Source organism: Pituophis catenifer, unplaced genomic scaffold (assembly GCF_029215685.1).
Source record: "Pituophis catenifer annectens isolate HBS135680 unplaced genomic scaffold, rPitCat1.0.hap2 SCAF_4, whole genome shotgun sequence".
NCBI classification, from domain to species: domain Eukaryota; kingdom Metazoa; phylum Chordata; class Lepidosauria; order Squamata; family Colubridae; genus Pituophis; species Pituophis catenifer.
In genome coordinates this window covers 105,729,403-105,743,890 of record NW_027256884.1, presented here as the reverse complement: position 1 = coordinate 105,743,890, position 14,488 = coordinate 105,729,403, and the positions used below count along the sequence as shown (strand labels likewise).

Genomic DNA, 14,488 nt, shown 5'->3' with positions numbered 1-14,488 from the left:
CTTTTTCCTCTACCTGTCCTAACTATCAGTTGTGACTGGAAAACCTGCCCTTTGCCATAGAGTCTCTTCCTGGTGCGCCTTGCTTTTCTCCCCATAACCGGAAGTTCCTCTCAAAATTGTGGCGGCGAGAGGGAGCCACAGCAGAGGGATGAAAGAGCCACATGTGGCTCCAGAGCCGCGGGTTGCTGACCCCTGGTTTAGTGAATGGTTACAACAGCACTGAAAAATAGTGACAACAGTTCCTTGCATTTATGAAAGTCACGGCATCCCCATGGTCATGTGATCAAAGTTTGGGGCACTTGGCATATTTATGAGAGTAGCAGCATCCTGAAGTCATGTGATCACTTGTGACCTTCCCAGCCTTCTTTTGACAAGCAAAATCAATGGGGGAAGCCAGATTCACTTAATGACCACATGCTTCAGTTAACAATTACAGTGATTTGCTTAACAACTATGGCAAAAAAGTTTATAAAACCAGGCACGACTCACTGAACCACCACCTTGCTTAGCAACAGAAATTCTGGTTTCAGTTGTGGTCGTAAATCGAGGACTATGTGTACTACCTTAGAATAAGTAGAAATGCTGATATTGGTAATAGGTCAGAAAATGATGAGGGTTGTGACTAGTGTGAGAGCAGGATATTCTAGGAACCTCCTGTAAGGTGCTGCCATTAACAGTTTCTTCCACTTAATTTCATTCCAGCATGATCATTTTTATTATGATCATTTGATCAAAAAGCAAATATATACTTATAGTATAAGTATATATTTTGTTTTAAGCCTACATTAAAAAATATAATAAACTTTAACAAACTTTATCTTAACCCTATCTTTACTACTGCAGCCAAACTTATGTTGTTTTAAATGAAGCAACATTCTTAGTAGATAGAGACACTTCCAAGGAACTGAGTTAATTATTGTTGTGAGGGTAGTGCCCTTCTATCCCATCTGTTCCAGACTTTTTGGACAGGAAAAGAATAAATATTCTTATAAACCTCTAAAACTCTAGTTTCTTTAACCTTTAACTAGGCAAAAAGAGCATCATAGAACAGAATTTGTGAGCCTGAGTACTCCAAATGGGTTTATTTATAGAATGCATTTGAAATCCAGGACCCAAAATAAAATTTGGGAAAGTTGTAGCTGTTCAAGCTGTGGCGGTGGTCATGTGACCGTCATTTTCAACATTCTATGGCAGTTTGCCAACCATTCGTTCAATTCCTCCCTCCCTCTCACCCCCACTTACTTGCTTACTGGGAAGAGAAGAGGGAAGGGAGGGAAGGAAGGAAGGAAGGATGGAAGAGAGGGAGGAATAAGAGGAAAAAACTCTGTGCACCCTTGCCAGTTCACACTGCTTCCTTCACACCTTTCTTGCCCTGTATTGCTCTTCTGGCATATGCAGTATTTATGCAGTACTTCTTGCATACCCCCACATGTCCTGCCTGACTAATGCTGTCCCCTGTACACTTTCCCTGATTCTTGTGCACACCCAGGCATCTTTTCTGACTCACACCTCCCTACATTGTCCTTGACTCATGTGGCAATCCCCAAATATCCCAACCTAGGACTGCCTACCCATACACTCCTGCATATCATTCCATGTGACATGTCTCATGTACATTCATGTACCCTTTCCAATCCTCCCTGTTTTCTCCCTAATCAGCAGAAATCACTTACCTATCTCCTGGCCTTGGACGTGCAACTTCCTGTAGGCTGCCTTATTGACTTTTTCCTTGAAAGCTTCCCACAAGTAAATGAAGAAGCTGGCACAAATTGTAGGGAAGAAGACAGGAAAGATGGAAGTGGGAGGGAAGGGATATGAGGAAACAGTGAGAAAGGAAGAAAACAGAACAGGGGGAAGGAAAGGAAGAAAGAAAGAAAAAAGGGAAGGGAGGGAGGGGAAAAAAGGGCAGAAGTAGAAAGGAAGAAAGAGAGAGGGAAGGAGGAAGATTTTTAATGCTTTCCCATGTGGAAACTCAATGGGAAAGCTGACAGCAAGTCAGAAATAGCTCCTGCTCTACTATTTTGCATGGCCATGGTTATTCCATTTTTCCATATAGGTAAGGAAATATCTCTGAAACAGAGAGGCATGGGTTGCCTAGTTCCAACTCAGTCATCCAGGTAGAATTGTATGAAGGTTGTTCTGAAACCAGAATCTTCATTGATATTTTGCAACACACTTTGGGGAAGAAACCCCTTGAGGTTGCTGTGGCAGGATTTGGTACGTTCCAATGACTCTCTGCCTAACTATCTTGCTCTGATTGAGGAAGCTGCCTTGATGGAAGTCAGTTTTGTTGCCAAACTGACAACAAAAAAAATAGGCCAGTTGCAATGATTCAACCTTCAGACAACTCTACCTGGATGATTGAGAACCTTTATCGACACCCTCTTCTATCTTTTGAAATGGGAGAGTTCCAGAGTAAAATAAGAAGCAAGTGTGTGTGCTTGATTGAGAGAAGGAAAAAGCAAACACTCATCTCTATTTAATTTTAAAGTAAGGTTGGATTTCCAGAAAACAAAGAGCAGATAGTTTGAATCAGAAAGGAAGTTCTGTTCAAGGAACTGTTGCTTGGGATACCTAAGTCATTTCATTTCATTTATTAAATTTTTATACTGCCCCTCTCCCGAAGGACTCGGGGCGGTAAACAGCCAGGATTAAAAAACATACAATATAAACATTAAAATACTTTAAAACATAATTAAAGCTATATTGGCTTCCCCCAATTTAAAACCCCTTACCCATAAAATTAACCAATTAAAATTTTTTTAAGCCAGCCTGGTTTACTGAAATAAAAAAGTCTTCAGAGCCTGATGAAAGGTCCGGAGGTCCGGGATCAGTCATATCCCTGGGGGTAGCTCATTCCAGAGGGCGGGTGCCCCTACAGAGAAGGCTCTTCCCCTGGGGGTCGCCAGCCGACATTGCCTGACCGATGGCACCCTGAGGAGACCCTCTCTGTGAGAGTGTATTGGCTGGTGGGAGGTTATCGGTGGCAGAAGGTGGTCTCGTAAATAACTGGACCCTAAGCCATGGAGCGCTTTGAAGATGAGAACCAATACCTTGAAGCGCACCGGGAAGATCACCGGAAGCCAATGCAGCTCGCGCAGGAGAGGTGTTACATGGGAGCGCCATGTCACCCCCATAAGTACCCGCGCGGCTGCATTCTGCACCAGTTGGAGCCTCCGGGTGCTCCTCAAGGGGAGCCCCATGTAGAGAGCATTGCAGTAGTCCAGGTGGGAAGTGACGAAGGCATGAGTGACCATGCATAAGGAGTCCCGATCCAGAAAGGGGCGCAACTGGCGTATCTGGCGAACCTGATAGAAAGCCCCCCTGGCCACGGCCATCATATGCTCTTCTAAAGACAGCCGTGCATCCAGGAGGACACCCAAGTTACGTGCCCTCTCCGTGGGGGCCAAGTAAATGTCTAATTAGCATTTTAAGGATATTTTAAAGTTTTTATATGCTTAAATTTTCTTCATTGACTCTGATATTCATGGTATGTAAATTGAGATACTTTGATCAATTCTGGATCTGTATATGGTGAAATTTTATGTTGTTCCTTTATAGCTCTGTTTTATTGGCAAATAAGGACATAGGATATGAAATTCCTGTCTTTCAGGCCTCTGAGGTGGACAGGTTATATCAAACAGAATCCAAAATTTGATTAGAACAGAATCTTGGTGCCTGACTTGGTTTACCCTTTTCTTATAATATCCCAAAGGGTCAGCCACAGTAAGTCTGAATCTCTTATTAACACTTTTCCTATTTCCTACCTTAAAGCATTTTTACATGGTTTAACCTTCTCTTAATAATTTGTCAGAGGTCATCTCCGTGACTCTATATAGTGCTACACAGCAGGTAAAAGGGGGAAGACAGCAGATAAAGGCACTGTAGTTTTTCTTTTTCTTTATTTTATTTCGTCAAGCATGTAATACGTAACAGATATAAGTATAAACATAATTATGAATACATGAAATGGATACATATAAAAGGGTCTTTCAAATGTTAAGTCTCTTTGAAAATAACTATCATTTTCTAATAATTAGTGGTAAAAAGTTCTGGTTTGCCATAGATACTAAATATATATAAAGTTAGTTTCAAATGTGCTGGGACATAAGAAATATGCAAGAGATTTCTTAGGACATCAAATCCAGCTTCTTTCTCAAAGCAGGAAACTAAACAACTGAATTGATTGTTTGGCTCTGAACACATCCAATAAAGGGAAGCCTATTATCTCTCTAGGCAATGGTTGTTCTATTGTCAAACTACTCTTACTGATAAGTAGGTTTTCCTAATATTCTTCTTGTTCTAATAAGATGTTGATTGTTACCTATAAAGCCCTTCATAGCACAGGGTCTGGTTATTTGAGAGACCACCTATCTCCAATTGTTTCTACACCAAAAATACCTTCCAATAGAGTGGATGTTCTCCAGATCCCTTCAATTAAATGTTGCTAGTTGGGTTCTATCACTGTCCTACTTTCTGGAACAGCATCCTCCCAAAGCTTCCTCCCACCCGCCTACTCTCCTATAGTTCTGGAAGGCCTTAACACCCAACTGTGTTCCCAGACCTGGGATATTTTTCATAAATAATATTGTATGCAGAGATTGTTCATCTATTTATTTGATTTTTCTGTTCATTTGATTTTCGTTTTTGAAATTGAGAACTTTGGTCTTACTCTGTTAAATTTCATGTTGTTACTTTGAGCCCATTTCTCCAACCAATCAAAATAGTTTTGATTTTATTTTTGTGTTCTTCATCCCATCTAATTTTATGTCATTTGTATACATTTGATATATATTCCTTTCACTTTTTCATTGTGATTAAATGTTCCTACTTCCACTTCTTCAAGTAAAACTTCTCTATTAATTAGTAATCAAGTTGTGGATATCTGATCCTTGTTCATTTCTCTACTCTGAAAGAGAAAATTGTCAGAAAGACAATTGAGAAATTTCCTGAGAGGACTATGCTGTCTCCCAACAAATGTTAACATAAATAAAATTTCCATGCAGTACATAGTCATTCAAAAGAATCTGCAGTTTAGTTTTAGAAGGCATCATCTTAGAATAGAATAGAATAGAATAGAATAGAATAGAATAGAATAGAATAGAATAAAATAACAGTTGGAAGGGACCTTGGCGGTCTTCTAGTCCAAGTGTTGGAGCATTTACAACTTTTGGAGGCAAGTTGTTCCACTGATTAATTTTTCTAACAATTGTTCTAACTGTCAGGAAATTTCTCCTTAGTTCTAAGTTGCTTCTCTCCTTGATTAGTTTCAACCCATTGCTTCTTGTTCTACCCTCAGGTGCTTTGGAGAATAGTTTTGACTCCCTCTTCTTTGTGGCAACAACTGAGATATTGGAACATTAGGCATTATCAACACAATTTGTACCAGATGTTTGCATAACACTAAAAAAAATTAAATATGGTAGTTCATTCTTTTACAGAATAGAGCATGCAATAGAAGTAAAATCTGAATGGCATATGTTGTTATTCACATATCTTTATCTTTATTTTAAAATAGCATGTTTTCACCAAGAAACGAGCCTCCTGTGATGGAATCATAAATAACCTCATACATAAGTATTGTAACTTATCTGAGATAGACTCCACAGTTCATTTATTCCATTAGAGGCTGCTCTGACGGAGTTTTACCTGCTGAACAATTAAGAAATTAGACATTTTAAAAATCTTGCTGTGCTTGTTAAAAATATAAAATGCTTGGGTAATGGGCCATTAATTTAAGATAGCAGAACTGTTAGTTCCTTTAATATAACATTGGTTAATACCCAGCAGTCAACCTATATAATGCTGAAATGCTTAATTACCATTCTGTAAGGAAAATTAAAAACTGCAAGCACCTTAACAAGTTATATGTGTACACTGGAATAGTCCCCTGTATTCCCCATCCCCTACATGTATTCCCTTTCACACATCAGTAAATATAGCATCATATCTAGTTTGGCCATCCCAATCATTGTTCATCAGCTCTTTGAAATGATCAGCTCTCTAAGTCTTGAGAAAGCTGTTTTGAGGCCTTCTTGAGATCTTCTGGAGATCATGATCAACAGGAGAGATTTGTTTGTTTATTTATTTAATAAATTTAATAAATAAATTTATATTTAGCACTTGATCCATATGATTCATGATCCATGTAGCCATATTTGATTGTGTATCAACAAAGAGCCAATTTGGTTGAATGAAAGCCAACTGGGTGAATTTGGGCTAGTCTCTCTCTTACAAAGTTGTTATGGACAAAATAGGAAGATGAAAGAGTATTAGATATGTTCATTGCCTGAGATTTATAAAAATAATAATGGTGGGAGAATAAATAAATATATACCACAATTAGCTGTCATTTTGAAAAAATAAATAACTGTAGCATACCCCCAACAGGCATAAAAAGACTCCTTGCAGAAAGAAACTCTGTTCAGATATACAAGGTAGACCATTTACTTTGTGATTCTTAATATTATGAGTATAATCCTCATAGTCATTAAGAAGTTTCCTACATCTTTATTACTTAAACAAAATCAAGATAAAAATCTCTACAATATATATTTTAATAAGTATTCTTGATTCACATTTGGATAATCTTATTGTAGGATTGTAGGATTATTTGGCAAAGTTTACATTGCCTGAATAAATCACAAAATAGCTTAATACAATGTGTAAGGCTCGGATGTAATTCATATAATACGTTAAACTGCAATGTGGGATATTTGGTTGGTATAGAAAACCATGCAAATAATAAGAAGCACCTGTGTAATATATGATTAGTTCAGAAGAATCTATTTTTCTCCTCTCTGTTGGACAAAAAGGAAGAGAAGATGATTCTATTCATTTTTGGTCTTTATTTATCTAACTGGCATGTTGGTCTGCATGGTAGATTAATCAAGAGGAATGCAATACTTTACCTGGTTCATATGACACATTAGTGAATTTGGAAATAGTGAATCCTTAAATCATCATCATTATCATTTTAGCCATTGTCTATCCACTGCAGGATGAAGGTCTCTTCTGTGTGTTTCCAACCTAAACGGTTCTCAGTTTTCTTTTGCCAATTGGGCCCACAATTCTTGTTGATGTCGTCAATCCAGCTTCTTTCCACCTCTTTTGTGGAAGCTTTTTATCAAGTGTGATCTATTCTATGATGGCCTTGGTCCACCTCCTATCAGTTTTTTTGCTATGTGACCAGCCCATTTCCATTTCAATTCTTTTACTCTCTTGATGATATTGTATATTTTCATTTGTTCTCTAATCCATGTGCAGGTCTTCCTATCTTGTCTTGTAATGCCAAGCATGTATCTTTCCATGGCTCTTTGCACCACTCATAGCTTTTGTATCAATTGCGAGGTTAGTGTTCATGTTTCACCGGCATTCGTTAGAGCAAGTAGCCCATAGTGATCAAAAACTTTTCACGCATAGGGGGAGGTTGTTCTTGAAAATTACACTTAACTTGCCAAATGCCTGCCAACCTCATTTAACAGGCTATTCAATTTCCTTTATTGTATTACCTTCCATTGAGATCCATTATCTTTAGTGAATTTATTATTCTGGAATCCTTAAATATGGTTAAGGAAGGATATTGTAACTACAATTTATATTGATGGTTTGTAATGGGTTATTTTTTACTATAATCATAGTTCCATATTTATTTGGTTACTTAGAAAATTATTATGGCACCCTTATTCAACTCATATCTCTAGGTGGATAACAACCAAGGAGAAAGCATAGTAAGAAATATGAAAATAGATTACAAATACAATTAAAAAACAAATATTTGTCGTTGGTTGAAAGATAGCACTAGCACTTAGACTTATATATGACTTCACAGTGCTTTATAGCCCTCTCTAGGTGATTTACAGAGTCAGCATATTGCCCCCAACAATCTGGGTCCTCATTTTACTGACCTTGGAAGGATGGAAGGCCAAGTCAACATTGAGCCGGTGCAAATCGAACTGCTGGCAGTCAGCAGAATTTGCCTGCAATCCTACATTCTAACAACTGAGCCACCACGGCTCTATAATACAGTAACTGAGGTATTTCATAGTGTACAGCACCAAAATGCACATATCAAGTGAATAGATTAGTAGCTGGGAGTAGAGCATATAGCTCATGTCTTGTTTTCCTCTTTCTTATTTGGAAATTATGTAAAGTGGATCAGAATCATGTTCATTTGCATTCATTATGTTAAATATTTGAAAATTGGACAGAAGTCAACCAAATATGAGGAGAAGCTGATAAAAGTAATTAATTCCAAAGAAGTTGAATAAATATGGCAGAGAAAAAAAAAATCCAGAAAATTTCTCCGAAGTGCATTGATATGGCGAGATAGTTGAGTAGCATCCCTGAATGCAGCTGTCCCCTTTATTGATTCCTGCAGTATGTAATAAAAATTAACTACTAAAATGACTGAATGCATTTTCTGGTGATTGGTGTCATTGCTTTCAGATTATACCTACCAATTAGGGAGAAAGAAAATGCTTACTTCCTGCAGTACTGATGTCTCTATTTTTCATAAGGAAAAAACTTATTGTAGAGCAGAAGTAGGAACAATAAAAACATTAACCAGTACTAATAATAGGATTTTTAGAAACTTGTTCTTTAAATTGATAATTGTGAATGTTTCCTGAAGAAATAATTAAATTCAACTAGTTTTGAACCTAGTGGCCTATTTTTAGTGGTTAACAATTGTATGCATAGCTATCTGTATGCAATATGGAACTTCCATGTAGAACTTGAGAAAGGAAAAGATTGTCCATGATAGGCTATAAATTCTCATAATACATTTGAATATACTCTGAACTATAGTAATATATGTGATATTCTATTATATCATGCCACAGGGAAACAGATATAGGAACCAAAGTCTGTGGCAAATCCAGATGACAACTACTTTTAAATATATTGTGAAAAGACTGCCACAGGATTTAACATCAATCATAACTTCAAGGAAATGTATATCTGTTTCTTCCCTAGTGTGTATATGCCATTAATTGTTGGCAATGCCCATGACACTCTGCATTAGTTAAACTCGGCAGTGCCTCTTAGAAGGATAAATCAATAAAAATTGTACATCAAAAATAATATCCAAAAGCAACAGAAAACATGTCAGCCATCTAGGATACTCTTAAAGTGGCATTGTTGAATAGAAGATAATAAGAAATACTGCCTTCACTGTGAAAATATTGAACTAGAATTCAGATTTAACAATATTTCTTAGAAACGGAGACCAAGTTTATTATACTGATACTGAGAAAACAATTGTTATGCCTCGTTATTTTGTTAAACTATTCTGTCTCAGGTCTCTTTTCAGCTTTTCCCCCAAAGTACTGTCTTTTACAATGACAGTTTATGTTTTGTAACTGATAAAAAGATGTGACCTGCCAAAGCTTTGCTTATAGTTTAGTTTAGTTTAGTTTACTTTATTGTCATTGCACCTCATACAATGAAATTAAATGCCATCTTCAGTGTACATCATACATAAGAAAACTAAAAAAAAATAAAACAAAAACACATATCCATCACATTCTATACAACTGAATTGAAAACCCACTTGAAATTGAAATAATGATACTGCATTAATATTACACTATAGAGTAGAATTCAATATAGTTACTGCTCTGGGATAGAAGCTGTTTTTAAGCCTATTTGTCCTTGTTTTTATTGTCCTGTACCATCTGCCAGATAGTAATAGTTCAAAAAAAGGGTGCCCAGGATGAGATGGATCTTTAAGAATGTTTTAAATTTTCTTAAGGCAGAGGGAGCTATAAAGCTCTTCCAAGGAGAGGAGAGGGCAACCACTGATCCTCTGGGCAATGATGTTAACCCTCTGGAGCGCTGTCCTATCTGCCACTGTGCAATTGGGAAACCATACACAGATGCAGTAAGTTAAAATACTCTCTATGGTGCAGCAGTAGAAGGTCACCAGCAGTTTTTCATTCATTTGTTGTTTCCTGAGATGTCTCAAGTAGTATAATCTCTGCTGGGCCCTTTTGACCAGTGCTGCAATGTGAGTGCCCCAGGTCAGGTCCTCTTTTATGATAACACCCAGAAACTTAAAACTGGCCACTTGCTCCACTCGGTCTCCATTGATAAGCAAGGGCTGGATGTCTGATTTATTCCTTCTATACTTTGTACTTTGTTGTTTGGCTCTAATTGACCTAATGAATACTTACGATCAAGTCCAGTTGCAAATACTATTAAAGGAGCTTCTAAATGTCTTGTAAACGGAAGAATTTCAGTTAAGAGAGGTAGCAAAGAAAGTAGAGCTAACTATTTCTTTCCAGCTTCCCCCAAAATACTGGCTTCTGTTTCATTTAGGAACTGGTATTAATTTGCTTGTAGATGGGGGACATATTTTTTCCAAGGATAGGAAAAGGTTTGGAATTAAAATGTTTTGAATTAAAAAGACCAAGATTGGTGTTGAAGGTCAAGTGTGAAACATAGAATGACATCAAATTTCTTACTGTGGTTCTTCATTTACTATAATAACAACTACATACATGATTGCAAATGAAATAACAGTTAAAACCTTAGGAACCTTATTGTTGCTGGTGTTTTATTATTTTGAGATGATTAAAAAAGATGCTAAAATATGTGAAAGATTCTTGAAAATTAGTACAACACTGTCTCATTTAGCTCATACTATTATAATTTTTTAAAAAAGTAATTGTCTTGAAAGCTTGCTGTAGGAATGTTTATTAATATGTGCACTGGAGACTATTGTGAAATGCTCATGTCAGCATTATTTCTCTGACAGTATTGGTGGATTCTGTATGGTGACTTATTTGTACATAAACCAGTCTAGACAGTTAACTAATAAAACTGCATCAGGATGTATGTATGTACGTATGTACGTATGTACGTACGTAGGTACGTACGTACGTACGTAGTAATTATTTAGTAATCGAGGTAAGCTCGAGGTAACGCATTGTAAGCCGCCCTGAGTCTTCGGAGAAGGGCGGCATATAAATCAAATCAACAACAACCAAAAAAAAAAAAAAAAGCTCTTGAAAAATATATCCTATGCCTCATTATGCTCAATGCCTTTTTTATAAATAGAAGAGTTGGGCTACTGAACTTCAGTCTACATAGAAGGTTAGATAGGATTTGGAAATGAAAAAAAAAACTTTATTTCTGTCATGTATCATATCATAATCAGAATGGGTTCCTGGCTACAACAATAAATATTAAAATCAAGACAGCATTGTAGTAATGAAACATAAAGTATTACAGATGACCTGAATCTATCCTACCCCTTATGTTTTCTAAAAATAACTGTGTTGTTACTAGCTTCTGATTGCATTCTCTATTGTTCTCTTAATTAAGGCCCTAATAATATATAAAGAGACTAAGTGAATAAATAATGGCAAAGTTTGGGGGCTATTAATAAACAATCAGTTTTGATTTGGCCCTGATCTATCCCTATATAAATCTTACCAAATTCAACTCCCACCATCACAATGAATTTCTTACCACATACCACTGTAGAGATGGGTTCTACAGTCTCATCTTTCCTTGCTCAACATAAATTTCTAAAGACTTTTGTAAAAAAAAAAAAGTGATAGAAAAATGGAATTTTGTTTAATTTTTCTAGCCTTTGTCATACACTTTACAGTATTCTGATCATATATACACACAGTGATTTTAAAATATAATTTGATGTTCTATTAATTCACCATCATATATTTTAATTAATATCAGACTATTTACAAATAAGTATCTAGGCTGCAACTCTAGAAAGACAGTGAATAAAGAAAATCTTAAAGGTAACCCTTAAGAATACATTCATTTTTATAGATCACAAAGTAGTTTATGAACATCAAAAAAATTAAGTTAGTTTGCCTGAATCTTGAAAAGATCTAGTAAATTAACATTTTCTTTTTTTCTTTTTAAATTTTCAGTTGGTTGGTGGAGAATTTGATCTAGAGATGAACTTTATAATCCAAGATGCAGAAAGTATAACATGCATGTCAGAACTTTTAGAGCACTGTGATGTAACATGTCAAGCAGAAATTTGGAGTATGTTCACTGCCATCCTTCGTAAAAGTGTCCGGAATTTACAGACCAGTACAGAAGTTGGTTTAATTGAACAGGTGCTATTGAAGATGAGTACTGTGGATGATATGATTGCAGGTATAATTTATATAATAGATTATCATAATCCAGATATCATTTTAACATTGTATATGAACTGATTAATTATTAAAGGATAGTATCTGAGCAGAGTTTGGAATTTTAAAAAGTTCAGATTATTTTGTAATTAATGAAATTACATATTTTAAAGAAATATGAATAGATTATGATTATTGCTGATACCACTTTCTCAGACACCGTTTTAATTTTTTTTGTTTTAATCCTCAAAAATAAAATTTTGAAAGTTTGTATTTAACTTATTTAGTCTATTCAGGAAACATTTGTGAATTTGAACTGGGTGGTAATCAAAGTAAATCAAACTTTAAATTCTGCAGATGTTTAAAAAATGCTTTTTTAGGATTATTTGAATGAAAACTATAATGTTGAAAGAGCCTTAGTACATATCAAAAATCTTGTGTGCCAGACAAAAAAACAAAATTAAAATGCAGGTTTAGGGAGTATTTTTTAAGCTTTTAATGTGTAAGCTATTTTGCGATATGATCAATTATTTTCCTCAATGTTTTATATCACGAAATATAGGTATTGAACTATTTCTTACAGAACCAGTATCTTAATTTTTGTCAGGATTTCAGTAAGGATCTGATAATAGTTCTTGAATTGAATCCAGGAACTGAACTCTGACATTCTTATGTTAGCTACATAACAGAGAACCTTTAGAGATGCCCTTCACAAACAAATTTATGTGTTGTAAAGTTGTTTAAAATAATGAATGCAATTTAAAAAGGTAGGTAAATCAATCTTGGATAATCTTTCAATTTGTTTTACTGTGAATCCTAAAGGAAGTTTTAGAGCATATGTTGGATTTTTTTTCATTGCCGTGGGAGATATTTTCATAGTATCAGATGAGAAACCTTACTGGAAATTCTTATGTGAACATGAAGGAATTATTATGTTTTTTTAGATTATTAGTATGACCTATTATCACTGAATCTGATTTACTTTGACTCACGGGATAACTGTAAGTGTTGGGATTTGCCTATATGGGGTTAAACCAAAAATGTGAATTAAATATGTGATTCTCAACTTCTGCAAATGAAGAATTGATTCTATAGTGTTTAGAATAAAATTTAAGTATTTGATGACAGAGTATGTACTCTGCATATTTATTCCCATTTTATCCTCAATAGATGCTACAATATTATATTGTGTAATTCTGAAGTATGAAGGCCAATAATGTACTGGACTTCTCCCCATTTTTTCCAGTATCATTGCTATATGTACTATACTAAAAATCCATTTTAGAAACATAAAATTTATTATTAAGCTTGAGGTTTGTAAAGAACAAGGATCAAAATGGATGGCAGGCCTAAAGAGTAAAAATTAATTTTAGCTAATTTTAGCTTCCTTAATATGAGGAACATATAACTGAGTAAATCTGATAATTCTGTTCAAAATATATAACTAAGTCCCTTTTAATATGAAAAAGAAAATCCTATGCCATTTTCTGTTCCACCTCTCTAATAATTTTATCATTCAAAGTTATACGCAAGGACAAAGTGTATATTTAGATTTTTATCACTAAAGTAGTAAGCTTCATAGTTCCATGGTCTGAAATTAAAATATTTCTATCACATGTTGTAAATATACAGAATGAGATACCAGGAAATAACCTAGTTGAAAATATTTTTTCAGTGGAGAAGAAATAAAGGTATATTCTTGTTAAGAAGTCAGACAATGCTCAATATTCACTCAGTTAAATTAAGAAATAACTCTTGGAAAATGTTATGAATTTAAGAATATTATTTGGAGGATGGAGTATTAAGTTTTCAAAAAGTATCTAATGTTTGATTAAAAATATTCCCAACTATTATATGTTCAACTTTATTGGTACAAACCTATTAAAACAATTGTATGTTTGTTTTGGAGAATATCTGGTAGTCTATAAATTTTTTTGCAGTACCAGACATTGATCATCAGTCTGGAGATCTTCAGCTTAGAAAATTTATCAGAAGTAATTATGATCAGAATTTCCATTGCTAAGCAAGACCATTGTTAAGTGAGTCAACTCAATTTTGCAACCTTTTTTTGTTATAATTAAGCAAATTACTGCAGTTAAGTGAATCCTGCAGTTGTTAAGCAAATCCAGATTCCCCAATTGACTTTGCTTGTTGGAAGCCAGCTGGGAAGGTTGCAAATAGCAATCACACAACTCCAGGATGCTGCAGCCTTCATAAATACATGCTAATGGCCAAATGCCTCATGACCATAGGGATGATGCTGCAGTCATAAGTGTGATGACTAGTCATAAAGCACTTTTTTGAGTTGCTAAATGAATGGTTGTAAATCAAGGATTACCTATAAGTAAAGTAGCAACACATCTTGCAAATTTACA

General features: G+C 35.2%; 1 protein-coding gene across 4 annotated transcripts in view; it reads left to right on the top strand.

Moving 5' to 3' along the window:
* Positions 1–14,488, top strand: part of NBEA (neurobeachin) — a 355,376-nt gene that overhangs the window by 13,909 nt on the left and 326,979 nt on the right. For all 4 annotated transcript variants that reach the window (XM_070942793.1, XM_070942796.1, XM_070942795.1 and 1 more), the window contains exon 2: positions 11,904–12,135. In XM_070942793.1, coding sequence (XP_070798894.1) covers positions 11,904–12,135 — 232 coding nt within the window. The remainder of the gene's footprint in view (positions 1–11,903; positions 12,136–14,488) is intronic.